Consider the following 17,417-nt stretch of genomic DNA (forward strand, 5'->3'; position numbering starts at 1 on the left):
GGGCGCCGTGCCCCGCGGAGGGGCGGGCGGCCGGGGCCCGTCGGTGCCCGCCGGTGCCCGCCTCCCGCTGGCCGCCCGCCGGCGGCGAGGCCGGGGCCCGGCTGACATCACGGGGCCGGGGCGGGGAGAGGGGCCGGGAGGGGAAGGGAGGTGGGGGGGTGTTTTCCAGCTTTAAAAAGGCGGCGCCGGGCGCGCAGCCCTGCGTCAGAGCGAGACTTCCCCGCTCCGCACACTCACTGCCCCCGTCCCCTTCCTGCGGGTCTCCGCGGGCGGCAGCGCCTGCCGCCCCGTCCCGTCGCCTCAGCGCGGGCAGTGCTTCCGAAGTCCCCACGCACACCCGCCCTCCTCTCCATGCCCCGTCCCCGGGGGGGGGCGGCGGCGGCGAGCTCCTGTGCCTCCGCGGGCGCGGCTACCACGCCGGGGGCGGCGCGGCCCCGGTCACCGGGTCGTGAAGGCGGGCGGGGGGGCGCGGGACAGGCGGGACAGGCGACGAGGGGCCGGCAGTGGCCCAGGGCGCGGCTCCGGGCTCCGCCGCCCCGCCGGGTGGATGCCAAGCGCTGCCCCGCCGGCCGCCGCCGCGCCGCCGTCGCGGGACCCATCCAGCGGGAGAGAGAGGCCGGCGGCGGCCCCGCAGGACGGCGCCCGCCCGCTCGGCAGCACCATGAAGGCGGCGGAGGAAGGTAACTGGCGGCGCTGCGGGGGGCGGAGGGCGGGCGGGCGGGCAGCGGTGTCCCCCGGTGTTTCCTCGCGGCGGCCCAGAGGTTCGCCGGCGGCCGCTTGCCAATAGGTGTCTCTTTCGCCTCTCGCACGGCGCCGCCGCGGCCGCGCCGCTGCTCCCGGCCGCTTCCCGCCGGCCCTGGGCCCGGGCCCGCTCCCGGCGAGGGCGTCTGGGATCCGGTCAGTGGGACACGCTTGGGGATTCCCTCCCCATCCTGGGGTTTGATCTAGGGGAGGTCAGTAAACAGCCCACCACTGCAGCCAACGCACGCTCCTGGGAAAAAGAAGGAGTCCCGGGCAGTGCCAGGCGCTGTACCGGCGCTCCCGGCACACGGAGACAGGCGGGCACGCCGCGGCCGGGCTGCGGGGCTCTGCCGCTCCGCGTACCGCGCGCCCCCCTGGGCGGGCGCCCTGCCGCCGCCGGCCCGTCTACGGGGAAGCGCTTGCCCCGCTATCCCAGCTCTGAATCGCGGCTTCATTCTCTGCCCCTACTGCGAAAAGTGCCCTGAAAACACAGAGGCAAAGTTTCTAGAGAGACAGATGGTGGGCGCGGGGCTCGGGACGCGCGCAGCTCCTCTGGGCTGAACTTGGCCCTGCCAGGGGTAGCGTCTGGCTGGTGAGGGGACCGACTTCACCCTCCCCTCTTGCCAATCGGGACGCTGTTCTTCCCCCGGAGCATCGCTATCCAGCACCGCTCTGCCTATCGCCGAAACTTTCGCACCGCGTCGCTCCTTACGGCGCCTTTCGGCCCCGGCAGCGGGACCCCGGGGGCATCCCCGCCGGGCATCTCCTCCGCGCCGCGGCAGGTGCGGGGCAGCTCCCGGCTCCCCGCTGCGGGCTCGGCGGCTGCCCTGTCCCGTGCTCCCTCCTCCCCTCCCGGCTGGTCCCCGGCTCCCAAGTTTCCTCCCTGTCCGGTGGTGCCGCCGCGTTGCAGAGGCTGCTGCTGAGGCTCGAGCAGGGCGCAACGAGCCCGCACGTCCCGGCCAGAGAAAGTTGTGAGGAAGCGAAGCGAGGGGCTCATCTATGTCCTCCGCGTTCATTCCGCAGCGTGGGACAACGGGACTCCATTCCCCGGGCTTTTCCCCGGAAACCTGGAAGGGAGCTCAAGACCCATGTCTTTTAAGATTTTTTAATATTTATTTTTATTTTTATATAGCTATTTTCACCCCAGGAGTTCATTGCAGTTGACGAGATTCTGCCAGGGCAAAAGCTACAAGCAGAGCTCTGACTGTGGCTCCGCTTGTGAAGCATGGAGAGCCTTTTAGGATGGAAAGGATGGAAGCTAATTACACTGTATTTAATAGAAGTGGCTGGCATGCCAGTCGCACGCTCGGACATCCGTGGGCTGCACGCACGGCGCTTCCAATGCCCTGGGCTCCAAGGGCACTGAATACACCCACTTGTAAAAACTACATCCAGAGGCAGCTGACACAGAAAGTGTTCTGCAGCTTCTTGTAAAGGGAAAAAAATATCCCCCCTCTTTATTTCTGTGGCATTTCTGATACCTATGTTAAAATGCACCAACCCTCGTCGATAGTTCTCTTCCATGGTAGTGTATTTTGTAAGGGATTAAGAAAATAAGTCCAGCCAGAAAGCATGACCCAATCCAGGAAACACGTAGGGGAGCCCTGCGTGTCAGGATTGCTGCCTGCAAATTAAGGTGCCACTTGATTGCCAAACTACGACAGTCAAAGAAAATACTTTATTTCTTGCTTAGTCTGGGAAGAAATTCGCAAAGAGTCCCAGTGGGAGGACCTCGCTTTTTTCTTTGTGTGGTAGCGAGGTGTGGAGTCCTTTACCTTTGAAAATGCCAGTGGTTATACCAGGTTTAATGCCATGGACAAGTTAAATTCCCCTTCAGCCTGGGGGGCTGCAGCTGGAGCAGACTGTCTGATGCATCCCTTGTTGAACCTGCTTTATGGAGTTAGAACAACTCCAGTTAACTCCAAGGAGAGGCTGGGTGGGCAGCGGCTGAGCTGGTGGATCGGTCCGTGGGTCGTGCAAGGGCAGCTGGTGACACGGAAATGGCCTTGCTGGGGTGTACCGCCCTCCCCATCGCTCCTTCCCTTTTCCTCCGTTTAATGATACTGTTTCAAACTGGGCTATTAACGGGAGGGTCACTGTTACTCTGGCCCCACATGGGATATCACTTCGTTTCTAACCTTTCCATGACACATCTTTCCTATTTCTCCAAGGGAAGGGTGCCAATCGAAATATTTCATTGACAGCACTAATATTGATGTCAGTGGCAAATCAAGCCGTCCGTAAATAGTGTGGGACAGTTTACCCACCTTGCAGGTACCACATGCGGGAGAGGCGAAGGATCGAGGGCAGCAGGTACTTGGGAGCTTCTCCTCGCCTCCCCGCCGGAGCAGAGATGGGCAGAGCGGCGGCAGGGGGGGTGACACTGGTGGTGGCTGGGGCGAGGTGGCTGTCCCGCCTGTAGGCCCTGGGCAAAGGGGCGGGAGCACATCCGTACCCACCGCTGGGGCAAGGGCTGGGGGACGTGCACGAGTGAAGCAGGACGCTCGTCCCTGCGGCGCGGCGACTCTCCCCAGCCGGGGCGGGCCGCCCGCGGCCTGCTCCGGCACCCCGGGGCGAGCACGGTCGGGGCAGGCGCAGGGGGAGGGGTTCCCCTGTAGCCAAGGCCTTTAGCACACTCGGGTGACTCAAGCCCGGCACTTCGGCACTCAGGGGCCCTCCGGGGCAAAGCCCAGCTCGGCTCCTGCGAGAGCCCAGCCTGCAGCGAGGCTCGTCCCGGCGAGGAGGGAGAAAAGTATAATGGGCTCAGATGGAAAAAAATTGTGTTTTCCTGGCACTTTCTGATGGAGATTTCAATCGCAAGCCTGGAAAATGGTATTCCCTGAGTTTATAACAGAATACTATTTCCATAACTGCTTAAAAAAAACTGTTCCTTTTGAAATCTGGCCTGAAGCTTCGGCAACTCAGGAGCCGAGCCGAGCCGAGCCGAGCTGCTGGGGCGGGCGCTCCTTTGCCTGGCGGGGACCTTTAGACCGGCCGGTGTAACATGACTGGAAAGCACCTCGAAATATAAAGAAAGGCTTAATTTGCTTTTTCCCTAATTTTATCCTGTACGACCGGAAAGAGGGTCAGGCCGGGCAGAACCGTGCCCACACCGCCACCGGAGCCCTTTGCAGGCGCCCTCCCGGTGTGTGGCGGCGGCCCGGAGAGGACCTTTCCCTCCCCGGCACACGGAGGCGGCCGGCAGCGTTCCGAGCCCCGCTTTACTGCGCTTTTTATAGCATCTGGCACTAGTGGGTGCTGCGACTAAGTGAAATAAATAATAAATAAATGAAAGCGGAGCCTCCTGCCTCACAGACGCGGCGTGGTGGGCACCCACGTAAGAAACCTCACCAGCCCTCAGCGAAGAGGGGACACGCCGGTGTCGCCCCTGAGTGGGCTGAGTAGCCCTCTCTCCCCGCTTCCCTCCCGCCGGAGCGCGGAAAGAGCCGCTCCGGCCCCCCGCCGTTACCGCCGGTCGGGAGCAGGTGAAGTCCTGCTCCCCGCCCACCCCCGGGCTCCCCATCCCGCCCACGACGAGCCCTCGGCGGTCTGGGGTCTCCCCCGGTGCCGGGTTCCCCTGCTGGGGCGAGGGCTGCCCGCGGTGCACGAGCTGCGCTGCAGGGGCAGAGCCCCGGCGGGGAGGTACGGGGGAGGCCGGGCACCGCGGTTGTTTGCATCGACCCGGAAACATCAACAGCGGGCGGGAGGGCGGATCGGAGGCGGCGGCAGCGGCGGCGGCAGCGAGACAGGCCGCCCGTCGGGGCCGAGGTCACGTTACCGAGCGCAGCAGTGGCCGACGTCCCACGCCGCGCCGGGGCTCCGCGCAGCCCGGCCCGCCGGCAGCAGGTGTCCGGGCGCGACGAGGCGAGCCCGACGGGGCGGGCCGGGGCTGCGCCACCGCCGCTGCCAGGGTGCCGGAGCGTGGCGGGGGTCGCGGCGGGAGCCATGACGGGCGTGGAGGCCGAGCAGGAGTTTGACTTCGATTTCCTCTTCGAGTTCAAGCACAGCGATGAGGGTGGAGGTGGGTCGCGGCGGGGCGGCCGGGGCACCTCCGGGGGTGCTGGCGGCGGGATGCTGCGGGGCGCCCTCCTTGCGCTGCGCCGTTCGGGAGGGGGAAAGGCTACCTTCCCTCGCGGGGAGCGGGGCGGGGGAGCCGGCAGTCCCGTCCGGACAGGTCGGCCCGGCCTCGGGTGGCGCTTGTCGCCTGAGCCGCGCCGGGAAGCTGCGAGCGGGGCCGCGGTGACCGGGATAGAGTCCTGCCCGGGCGGCCGGCGCTCATCTGGCGCGGTCCTGGCAGCAGCTGAACCAGGCGCAAGGGGAGACGACCCGGGAGGCCGCCGGTGCAGAGTTTTTAGAAGTCTGGAGTTGTTTGCGATGTGCGGACCCCCTCGCTGGCCGCTCGCACGGCTTTCCCCGCTGTCTTTGTGTCTTGCCCGTGACAGAGGTTGCCCCGCTGAAAACTTCAGCCTCCTTTCCCCATCTCCCCGTGAGCCGGGCATAGGCTCAGGGTTTAGCTTGAAGGTCATCTGCAAATAAAAATAACGGGCGTGAATTTGTCACGGGTCACAACTGTTCCCAACTCTGGTGACTCGGTCCGGCTGTCTGTTTTATGACTTTTAGCAATACTTGAGGTGGAAATGAGGCGAACAAGCCTGGAACTGGCGGAAGAGAGGAGGTTGCCGCTTCCTGGTGCGTGGTTAACTCGTTGCGCTGTCGGTGATAGCGGGTCACCGTAAAGAGGTCGTGTACAAGTGGATGACTTAACGCTGCCTCAGAGTAGGGCTGTTTGCTATGTGCCTTATCTTTTTGCCTGTAAATTCTAGCAGGTTTCCAAATCCTTGCCTGCCTAATGCAACCTGCCAGGATATGAGTGAAGGTGTTTGCACCTTCCTAGCTCTTCCCAGTTGCCCACCTCTCTGGCACAATGTCAGTGTCCAAATAGTTGTTATGAGCTTCTAATTTTCAGAAAAAGGCAGTTTCAAGAGTTTCACACCAAGCTTTCCAGATTAAAGCTTGTGATTAGACACCTAAGTGTCTAAAGTGGAGGGGCCTAAGCAAAGTAAGTGTCAAAGTCCTAGTCTGAGAAAAGTACCTAACTCTATTACGCAATTTTGAGAGCATGAATTTAAACACAGGCATAGATGTGGCTTCATCTTGAGCAATGTAAGACAGCCCTCATCTTCTCTGAAGACCCTACAGACTGCAGGTGTTCAGCATTCCTATTTAAAGTATTTAAATATAAAACGGTGGTGCCCAGTGCCTTGCAGGATCAGCCCATTAATGAAAGGAATAAAGCTTGCTTGCTGTGAAATTAACTAGAGGAAAAAAGGAGTTTTTTAACTGCTACAAAGGGAAATGTAATATATGGAGGTGTGCTCACAACTCAAAAGGGTCCAATTTCTTGTCCTAGTTGTACTTAAGTGTGGATTTGTTGGAACTGTTACAAACCTGCTGATCTATCTGATACTGGGGTTTGGCTCAGGATTTTAGAATACACTATTAAAAGTGTCTTGGTAGTCAGTACACTGGTCCTGGATGCCTCTGTGAATCACAGTCATAACAGTGATGCCATGGCAAAGCATTACCTGCCTTTCATCCCCGTCAGGACTGTCAAAATATCCTACACAGCTGCATTACGTGATGCAGCATTTTATTTCTGCCTGTCTCATTCACCCTGGTGAGGAAAACATCAGCATGTTATAAATGCCGGCTATGGATGTGTGTTTGATGAATTTTGTGAATATGGAAGTTTTGGAGAATGAGCTTTTTGAGAAATTGTAGCTGGTGGTTTTTAGCTCACAAACCAAGGGCTCTATCCTGTTCCTAGTTCTGGCTTTGAGGCTTTTATATTTGGTGGACATATTTTCTACATGCTGCCTGTAGTTTTAGGATACCTAAATATGCTTGGAGGGCTTTGGATCTTGCATCTTTCTATTTTGAGTACTATTGTATGAGTTGTATGATGTGATTTTTCTTGGCCCTTTAAAAGTTGGCTTTAAAAAAATGCATAATAGTTCTAAAAGTGGCTATTCCTTGCCATGTGGATTAGGGAACTTGTTGCTCATAGCACTTGAGCCTGTCTTTTAATAATTTGTTTTTAACTGGATTCCAAAGGCTCATCTGAGCTTTATATTGCCTATTCAGCCTGGGCTGCAGATCTCCAGCAGACTGCAGTGTTTGAATTTCACCCTAGTCATGCATTAGAATTTAAGTGAACTGCTGGGCTCACAGTACTTACCCCTGTTATTTTGTTTGTTTACTTATTTATTTTTCATACAAGATCTAAAAGCACTGATTTTGCAGTCAGCAGAGGCAAAGCCCGCTTGGTGGGTGCAGAGCTGCGGCAGCCTGCTGAGCCCCTGGTCCCCTGCCTGGGCTGTCTGGCTGCATGGTGGGGACTGGCTGGAAAGCGATTCCCAGCTGTGCTATGTCACCAGTGCCTTCCAGCTATATGCCAGACCAGGAGGCTGTGGAAGAGTACGTGGAAGAAGGGCATAGCCAGTGTCCCAGCAGCAATGTGGCGCCATGGACATCACCTTCTTCTGGAGCTGGAAGAAGCAGTGAAGGGGCTGAAGCTGCCCTGAAGGCGCTACTGTAGACCCTTTCTCTGAGCTAATTTCTGAAACAGATAAGGTCTTACCACTGTTGTACGAAGGGCAGGAGGGGAGTGGTGGTGGTTGTAGTGACACCAGGTGGTCCGGCCAAGTGGCAGGGCAGCAACAAAAGGGAACTGATTTTGGAAGGAGGGGATTCTGATCCCCCAGGCAGATCTACACCTCCATGTAACCAATGCAGTTGGATTTTGTCAAGTAGCACCTCTTTTGCTGTATTTCCTGCCTGCCTGGTTGTTTGAATAGAGCGTGAAGCTGCAGCAATGTTTTGAATAATCCAGTGTTATTTGTGGCACACTGCAGTGTAATTTAGTGACCCTTCCTCAGCAAATGGCCAGTATCTGAGGGCAGACTAGAGAGCGAGTTCAAAAGGTGTTGTTGCTCATCATTCCTGACCGTTACCTGCCATGACATACATCAGCTGGAGCTGCTGTGAAGCTGCCACGGCACATTAATTTTTCCTAAGTACCGTTTGCCTTGGAGTTGTTGCCAATGAGAAAGGTGAGCATGGGATCACAGGTGGATGACACCAGAGAGGGCTGAGCTGATAAACAAGAGAAAGAGAATAGCTGGCTGTGCTGGTTACCAGCTCAGAGGCTCGTTTGCATTTGCAGAGCTCCCTGGTCGCCTCGGGAGTAGCAGCTGCAGTAATTAATACAGCTTTTCCATATCATCCGAGGGAAGGTGCGCAAGGTGACTGCCAAGGGATCTTGCCTCCTGGGATGGAAAGGGACAGGTTTCCCATGTGGACTGGCTGTGGCGACAGGGGATGTAGTGTTTCCCTCTGTCCTGCAGAAAAGTGATGCTGTTGCCATAATAAACCTTGGGGAAGGCTGATGCACTGCAAGCACATCTTGGGGCTGGAGCTGGGTGCATCTTGGGGCTGGAGCTGGGTGCATTTCCAGACTGCTGAGAAGAACCTGTACCCAGACTCAGAGTTCAGTGGTCATTGTCCCTGCTACAAAGGTTTTGCTCTCTTTTCCCAGTAAAGTAAGAGATACTGGCATAAGGGCTTGCATGTCTGGCTCATGTGTCCTGGTGACACAGAGCCTCCCTATTTTGGAAAGACTAGAGATGGTGATTCCTCATCCCACCACAGCTCAGAGCACCAGGGCCATGTTGTCCTTGGTTGAGGGCTGCCCATCTCCCCCATGGGCAGTCCACTGATATCTCTGGCTGGCAAAAAGAGTCACATATGCATCCCTGGAACGGGGGAGCAGAGCTGAAGGAGTCCCTTCAGCAGGCAGACAGTGAGGCGAGGCAGAGATGATCCCGTGTGGACCAGCTTTGAGACGCTGGCTCCTGTAGTGCAGCAGGGATGGAGGCATGTGAAGGGCACGTTGTTCCCTGCGCTCAGTCAGGGAGCCCATTGGCACAAGGCTGTGAAGTGATCTGTCACCTTCCAGGTTTTCCACAGTGGCTGTGCAACTCTGCTCTTGCTTGTGTACACCCGGCACTGTTAAATGGTTGGAGAGCTGTCCCAGAGCACGCTGCTGGCAGCGCTTGATGTGGTATGCGCAATAACCAGCAATTTCAGTGGAATTTCAGCTGTTGCTGAGTAGTGAGACATCCATGTTTATCCTTCACCTGGCCTCTGCCAGTTGGGCTGGAGGATAAGTGGTCCCAGAAACCAGAGCAGGTCAATAGATCCATCTTTTTCCAAAATCCTAGTTAACTGGAACCAGTTGGAAACTTGATGTAATGGAAATTTCAGTTGTGTATAATTTTTTTAACAGAATGCAATTGATCTTGTTCTTTGCGTTAGTCTGCCTCCACTTTTTTTTTTTGTCCAGTGTTTTTTGTGTATTCCAACTTTTCAGGGAGGGAATTAGGCTCACTTATGTAAAAACACATCTCTTTAGTTGCATCTCTGAGTGCTGCAGTCTCCTGGAATCCTGAAACAGTGTTGTTTGAAGACGCAATTTTTTGCTCTGAAGGTTCACCTAAGAAGCATGTACTCAAGACCAACTCTGTGTACATCCTCCATCCCAAGATATCTTGTCTTGTGCTGTTCAGTTAGTGGCATTTTCAAGGATGCTAGTCTGCAGCCTCTCCCCCCGCATGGCACACCTGTGGGCTGGGTTGTTAAGGAGAGCTGTGCTTTTGTGTGTTGTGCCATGTCCCTCCATTTCAGCTGGGTATGTTACTAAGTGAGTATTATTTGTGCAGCACCTCATGTCATTCTTCGTTGTTTGTTTGTTTCTTCCAGAACACTATAATTATGCATCTTCAAATGTAAGTGCTGGCTTGCCTCTAAATGTGGCACATTCCTCATTGTCAACTCCATGTCATGGCCTGCAGACATCAAATCCCGTCATTTCAGTTGTCCCATCGGCAAACCATCCCTCTGGATATGGAGGACACATTGACAGCGCGGCCTCCGAATACTACCTGCCACCAAACATGAGACCTAATGGAGCTCCAGCACTGGAGAGCCCCAGAATTGAGATCACGTCTTACATGGGATTGCATCATAACAACAACCAGTTTTTCCACGATGAGGTGGAGGAGGCCATCCCTAACACCAAGCGGTCGCCTTCCACTGCCACTTTGAACTTGCCAAACATCGAGGCATACAGAGACCCGTCGTGCCTCAGTCCAGCAAGTAGCTTGTCTTCCAGAAGCTGCAACTCTGAAGCGTCTTCCTATGAGTCTAACTACTCGTATCCATACACTTCACCTCAGACCTCTCCGTGGCAATCCCCGTGTGTCTCTCCGAAGACCACTGACACAGAGGAGGGCTACCAACGCAGCATGGTGGCCTGTACTTTGCTCAGTTCCCCAAGGCACTCTCCATCAACATCTCCTAGAACGAGCATCACAGAGGAGAACTGGCTGGGGGCTCGCAACTCCAGGCCTCCATCTCCCTGCAACAAGAGGAAGTACAGCCTTAATGGCCGGCAGACCTCCTATTCCCCACACCACTCCCCCACTCCTTCTCCGCAAAACTCACCGCGGGTGAGTGTCACGGATGACACTTGGCTGGGAAACACAAACCAGTACACCAGCTCCGCCATCGTCGCTGCCATCAATGCCCTCACCACTGACAGCACCATCGATATGAATGATGGGATTCCCATCAAGTCGAGGAAGACCGCCATTGATCACACCCCATCCATGACTCTCAAAACTGAACCGGCTGGCGAGGATCATGGGACCATGTCGCCAACTGCTGATTTGTCACCAGAAGACTTCTCCAGCTTTCAGCACATCAGGAAGGGAAACTTCTGCGAGCAGTACCTGTCTGTGCCACAGCATCCCTACCAGTGGGCCAAACCAAAGCCTCTGTCTCCAACATCCTACATGAGGTAAGGAACCCCAACTCAGGGCAATCCCAATAGTATCTTTACTGCATGCTTTTGTTTCCTCCTTCCCTTTTCTGTCTCTGCTTCCTCCCAAATCTGCCCATCCACTCACTCCACTTAACTGTGTCTTGTGACACTGCCTCTGTTGTTGGTGTGGTGTGACCACAAGTAAAGCCTTGAAGGGTAAAAGAGGCTGTTCTAGGAGCTGGCTATGCATAGGTTGTAACCAGTTATCCACTTCCCAGGGGATGAGCCCTAGACTGGGCAGTCTGGAAATGGGACGTTCAGAAGCTCAGGCAGTGGGCCAATTGGGTGCCATGAAACCTGTGGCTTTACTTAAAGTTTATTAAGTCTCAGTATTTTTATATGGTAGGACAAGGATATGGTCTCATTATGGTGACTGTTGCAGGGCCTTTTACATTTATGCTTTATGCACAGTGAATACAAGTTAAGTAAGAATATGGTTCTTTTGTGAATTATTTCAGCTTGTCTGAAATTATTTCAGCTCATCTGGAGGCTGTCTATCAATCTTTTTCTGTCTCTTCAGGACAGTGGTTTTCTGGGTTTTTCCATCTTTCCCACTACTTCTGTTTAAAGAAGAAAACCTAATTTTTCAGCGGATAGTGGTTCAATCTGTTCATCAAATTTATTTATCACAAAAGGGCTCTGGGTAGGAAGCAGCACAGAATAGCCAAAATCTGAGTTACATTCATTGCATTCTCTTTCTGTCTCAGTATACACTTTATTTTGGAGTCTTCTGGAAGCTGTAATATGTAGAAGCATGTGGTTCAGGAAAATAGTTCAGCTTTCCAAGGGTTAGTAGGCTGTTCCCAGTCCCTGGTTTTGATGGTCTCCCCTTTTTCTCCTCTTCCCCAAGCACGCCTGGCTTCTTGCTCTTGACAGTGAAGCTGCCTTTCTCAAAATGAAAGCAGTGAGAATGTAGCTGAAATGTTTCAATTAGCAATGCATTCCCTGGTTCTCAACCTTGTCAGTCTCACCTTTCTTTAGCCAGCACCTCTCTGCCATGTGCTGTCTCCCGAAACTGTGGTGGAATGGTGCATGGCTCTTTGTGTTACAGCACACTCACCTTCCTCATCGTTCTCCTTCTCCTCTGCATTGCCAAGCTCCTTTCAAGACCCTGGCTCAATTTAGCACTGGGAAACGCAACAACCCCTTTGGGTCTGACCACCCAGAGTTAGGCACTCACTGCCTTTCAGAGCTGGGGTGGAGACTTCTAACACCAGGTAAATCCTTCAGAGCCTTCCCATTTACTTAGAAAAAGCCTTTTATGTTCACCCACTGTAGTGCCAAGTAGCCCACGTTCAACAGAGAGGCCGGCCCTTGGCTGTTGTGTCCGGGGCAGCTTTTTGCCGACAACTTCAAGGGCAGGAGTAGGACAGTTTGACCAAACAGGCTTTTATCTTTCCGTTGCAGCAAGCGGCTGTAGGCGCTGTGCCACGGTCCGTCAGGAGGCACCCGGTGTGCCTGTGCACTAACACAAACAAGAAAGGTGAAGTGCACAGAACGAAGCCCCACTATGTTGTGTATTTAACATTTTTTTCCACTGTTTTGGTCTTGTATAAAATATGTTTCCTGGTTTGCAGTATGTTTCCATGTGATCTCATTAACTCGTGCTCTAGGGCAGTTGGAAGTTACTGTTGAAATGTGATTTTTAAGTTATTTTACCAATCGGATACACTGACAGTGCTTCCTTCCACCAAAAATACCTCTCGTTTTATGTATATGAAAGTGCTGGGCTACTGAACACAGACGTCAACAGGATCACAGCCTACGCAACAGAAACTGTTATTTTAAATCTTTCCAAAAAAATTGGTTAAGAATTTGTCACAATAGAGCTGGATTTTTTTCCTGTTATGTTGCACATCTGTTCTATTTCAAACGCGAGGGCTGGAGGGGTGGATTCCAACAAATAACTCCGGCTCCAAAATCTACCCAGTCATAATGGTTTTGAGATAACCAGATTTGATTACCTCCTCTCTCTCTTCCTGAATATGCGGTACAGTTTTCATCAAAAGCCAGCATGCCTTGGAAAATCACTGATGCTTTTCCCTCCCTCTCTTGCATTCTCATCTCTCTGGGAGCAGAAGGGAGCAGGCTCAGGCAGACCATCGGCTGAGTGCTGTCTCCTTTCCCAAGGTTTTATAGTGGGCATCAGTCTAAAAGGGGAACTGCTTTTTGCTGTTGTTTCTAAAATTGATGATGTTTTTAATTTGTCATAATTAAAGTTCAGTCTGCTTTAGGCTTTTCGAATCCTGGAGCAGGGGAGTAATAAGAGTATGTAATGAGAGTCTAATAATGCCTGCCTTAACAGAAATAGAGTGTTTATGTGTTTCGTGAGCTCGGATGCTCAGCCCGGTCCCCAGGCTGTGGGCTCTTTGCTGCAGATCTGGGCTCACACTTCTCCCTCCAGACTACGAACATGTGACTGTTCTTGCATGGGACTCGGCACGCGGGTGCAGGGGATCACAGGACGGGGTGGGAGGGTAGAGCCTGACCTCGCAGCTGAGGCTTGAGCTGCACAGGTTAACCCAGGACTGGTGGGGATTTGTCTGCAGTCCTTTGGTTGTAGCCCAGGGCCTTGCACCAAATCTTTGGATATAGAAAATACTTAGAGACCAAGCACAGGTTTCAGGAGAAGCATTGGAACAAACCCTGAGGTAACAAGGGGAATCATACCTTTTCTAGATCGAAATGAGTTATCTAAATAACCAGTCTGCCTCAAAAAGTCCTGGAGGTAAATCATGATGCAGAGAGTCAAGAGATGGTCTTTATGAAGCTCTCTTTCAGCTTTTATCTCAAAGATCTTTTTTTATTTTGGTATTTATGCATTGTGCTGTTTCACTCAAATGCAACAAGTTTCTGTCTGGAGTCTCTCTCTTAGAGTTAACACAGCAAATAATTTTAAGAGAACCACTCCACTGGGCAGTTACTGTACAAGCAGGTGATGGTCTGTGTTTCTCAAGCCCTTGCTGTGTCAGTGGTGTTCCTTCTGTGCCGTTTCTCCATCGCTCCTAAGTGCTGTGTAATGCAGAATGTATTGTGGACAAAAATGTCAAAATGGAAGTACAGGACTGGACTTCTGCCCTCAGCTATGGGGGCACTGTTAGGGACTATTTCCAAACTAAAATCCTATTTTTTGTATTCCGTACCTGCTCATAAGCACGTCCTAAATCACCCTGTATCACAGCAAAAAGTATAGGCACTCACCAAAGTGCCATGCTGCTGAGTATCTTGCACATTTTATGACTTCCTCTTCACCTGCTGTATTTGAGTAAACACAACCTGAAATTTCCTGGAGGCAGTTTCTTACTCTTTGAAAAGTAATGCATTGTAGTTATATCAAGTGTTATCGATTTAATCCAAGGAGTGTGTTGGCCTTTAACACTTGAGTTTGCACTAAAAGCAGTGTTTTTCAGGAGGAAGAGAAATGGTTGGGTTTGTTGGTTGGGCATATGGCATATATGAGGTCTACCACACCAAAAGGAGTTTCCAGGAGTAGACAGGTAAATTTTAAAAGCTCCCTGTGGTGTTTTCTTCCACAGTTTATTTTTTTAACCGTCAAAAGCCACATTTTCTTTAGCTGCAGTCTCTTTTTCAACCTCAACAATATGCATGTATGTTTTTGACCTCAGAGACACATGGTCATGTAGTTTTACATATGGAGACTGAAGTTTTTACCTAGGGAATGTATGGTTGGATACCTGTCTGCAAGTTGCAAAAGCACATTTGACTTTTGTTTGCATCAATGGGCTTTTTGGGGGGTTTTTTGTGGATTTTTGGATTCTACTTTTGGGACTCTGACAGTATTAAACTCAAGCATGCAAAAATTGAGGCTCCAAACCATATGATTTCCGTACAAGCTATGATTTTAAAATGTTGTAGACATTTTTCTTCTTTCTTTTGATTTGTGGACTTTTCAGATGCCTTTGATTTTGCCTTTTTTTTTTTTTTTAAGAGGTGTTTTGTTCCAGATCATGAGATAGAGGGCAACCCTACTAGGGAAAAATTGAGTTTCTCAAGAAATTGGGGTTTTCTGAAGGAGGAAAAAGGCACCAGCAATCTTAAGATGAGAAGAGATAGTCAGCAGTGCAGTAGAACCGGATTTGCTGACCTGTGCATCCATGGCAAGCTTGCATGTTTATGGCAGGCGAGAGGAAGTTCCTCAGACAAAGCAAAGGCAGGGCTGTCTGGGCAAGACTCAGTGAAGTGGGGACTTGTGGTTGTGTGGCAGTGACCATCTCCTGGGACTCGTTAGTGTTAATTGAGGGGCCAGTGCTGGGACATGGATGGGGAAGAGCCCGAAATGCTGCTAACCTTTTTCTCTTTTCTGCTATATTCCTGCTGGATAGGGATATTTGGATGCTTTCAACATGTTTCATTTGCCATCATGTAGCAGGGACTTTTGATTACATTCGGTTGCTGTACCATAAGGCTGAAGACTACTTGGAAGGCTGTCTCAGTAAACTGATACATTTTTGTTTGTTTGTTTGATTTAATCTTCCCCAAGCTATCTCCCAACTGTTTTTCAGTTCATTCAAACAACCCTGTGAGCATCTTATTAATGGCCTTCCTCCACCAGCTCATTAACACCCCAGGATTCTAAATTCAGAACAAGCAGAAATGCAATGCCAGCCACTTATCTCCATTCCTGCAGCAATAGTTTCTTGTCCTTTCTCTAAGCCATCAAATGTGAAACTTCCCATGCAAACCAATCTCTGAGTGTGAATTTTTAGGACAGTAGTGTGAAAGTATTATGTGGGAGAATGACAACGACTCATGTTTTCAGACTTCAGCATGAGCAATTCCAGTGCGCCTCGTGCGCTTCACGGAGGAGCTACTTGCTCCACATGCCAGCAAAATACAGCCAAGTCTGAGGTGGGACACAGCATCTATTTTAACAGCTCGCAGCCAGATTGCTCAATTGTCAGACAGGAAATTCAAAAAAAGAGAGAGTAAAATCTGCCCACGTTAAGTCATAGGTGAAATATAAAGCAGGTGTATTTTTCAGACCACAGTCAAGCCTGGTGGACACGTAGCCATCACCGTTGTTTTCTTACTCTTTCAAAATCACACACAGGGATCTTTCATAGGCATCCACTTCAATGTGAGACAAGTAATAAATAATAAATTGTAACCATATTTGCATTTGGTGCAGAGTTGGAGCAGGTTCAAGCTAGCAGCCTGGTAGAAGTTTCAGCAGCCCTGTGGTTTTTCTAGTTTGTGATTTTGTTTCTATAGGAAAACTCCTTGTCATAAAAACATAAGTTTAGCACAGGGCACCCAGTCTCAGCTGTCCTCCTTCTAGGTCACTCACTTTACTTCAGATGCTGAAAGACATTGAGCATCTTCTCCTAGGCAGCTGTCTGGGGTAGATGACTGTGCTGTGGTACTTGGCCAAGAGCAGGGTTAGTCCCAGGGTGAGACTGGCAGTTGTTCTTATACCTTCTTCAGTTTGGGACAAAAAGTGTTTGTGAATCTCTTTTTCAAGTGGCCGTGGGCATCTAATAGCTTAGAAAGCGTAATGGTAATTTAATTCCCAAATGGATAGCAGTCATGTGAAAATGGAGTTTAAAGACCTTTACAAAGTTTAGCAGAAGTTTTTGGCTTTGTTTCCTCCCTGTCTATATTCCAGTGGGCTGCTTAGTATCTTTCTTTTTTTTTTTTTTTTCTGTTTTTTTGTAACTTGATAAATCTTTCTGCTAAAGACAGAAGTCAGCCAGACTGGATAATCTGTTTTTGATTTAATCATATTGTGTATCTGGTGTATGCAAAATAAATCACTATTCATCTGGTTTTTAATCTGATTTATGTAGGATGGAGTTATATTGAGCCAGTTTTCTACAGCCTAGCACCAGGTTTTGTGAACCTGCCTTGAAGCAACCATACCTCATTACAGCATTTAGGAGGACTGCAGTGAGATTTATTATGGCACGGAAAGGAACGGGACAGGTTTTCAGCTGGTGGAAAATGCGATCTGAGGGCAAAACACTGATGTGTATTTGATAGGAAGACTTCATGAAGACATTTTATTCCTCTTCTTGACTGCTGTGGTGGGGCTCTTCTCCCCTCCACGTGACACTGGCTTGATGAGGTAGTTTGGGCCTTTTCAAATTGGTATTTGCAGCAACCAGATTTGATTTTACCACTACACCATTTGCTCAGTGGCTTTTTCCTTTAACCACGTTTAGCCACAGGAAATTAAGTGCATGATGAAGATAACCTAACATAGGAAATAGCTCTGACAGCCCCAGTCCATGACACTGCTAAATGCATCACTTTGCTTCCTTTATCAGGAAAACTCCCATTAATTGTCAATTTATAATTGGACAGGTGGTGCTTTGGAATTTTGATTATAGATTTCAGGCTAACAGCACACTGTATTTATATTTGCAGGCTTTACTTGAGAACATGAATTTTACAACTTAATTATATTAACATTTTCAGGTGCTGATTTGAAAGGAGTTTGTGTGGTTTTTCTTTGGTTCTATTTTTTTAAAGAGATATCATTAATTACAAAGCTATCACTTCAATGTATCTTAAAAAAAACCCAACCCTCTTCACTTGAGGGCTTCATGCTGTCAGTCAGAGTTGTCCTTTTTAATTAAGTGTTAAAAATTTCTAACCTGATGGATGTTGTGTCCTCAGAAAAAAAAAAAAATCCATCAAGTGAGAATTTACTTAAAACCAGAAACATCTGTTTAAAAATGTGTGCTGATCATCACCAGGAGAGGCACAGCTG

The 17,417-nt window shown here is 51.0% G+C and overlaps 1 protein-coding gene across 7 annotated transcripts in view; it reads left to right on the forward strand.

The window, feature by feature from the left end:
- The first annotated feature begins 188 nt into the window (after nucleotides 1–188).
- Nucleotides 189–17,417, forward strand: part of NFATC1 (nuclear factor of activated T cells 1) — a 113,133-nt gene continuing 95,904 nt past the window's right edge. For 5 of the 7 annotated variants that reach the window (XM_042043602.1, XM_042043604.1, XM_042043606.1 and 2 more), the window contains exons 1-2: nucleotides 189–680; nucleotides 9,562–10,660. In XM_042043602.1, the coding sequence (XP_041899536.1) occupies nucleotides 548–680; nucleotides 9,562–10,660 (1,232 nt within the window). In that variant the 5' untranslated portion in view covers nucleotides 189–547. Of the gene's footprint in view, nucleotides 681–4,504; nucleotides 4,763–9,561; nucleotides 10,661–17,417 lie in introns of those variants that run through there. The other 2 variants (XM_042043600.1, XM_042043601.1) reach the window with 2 other exon arrangements.

This window comes from Corvus kubaryi, unplaced genomic scaffold (assembly GCF_017639235.1).
Source record: "Corvus kubaryi isolate FWS band 111438036 unplaced genomic scaffold, C.kubaryi_AGA036_p1.0 37398, whole genome shotgun sequence".
Classification (NCBI taxonomy): domain Eukaryota; kingdom Metazoa; phylum Chordata; class Aves; order Passeriformes; family Corvidae; genus Corvus; species Corvus kubaryi.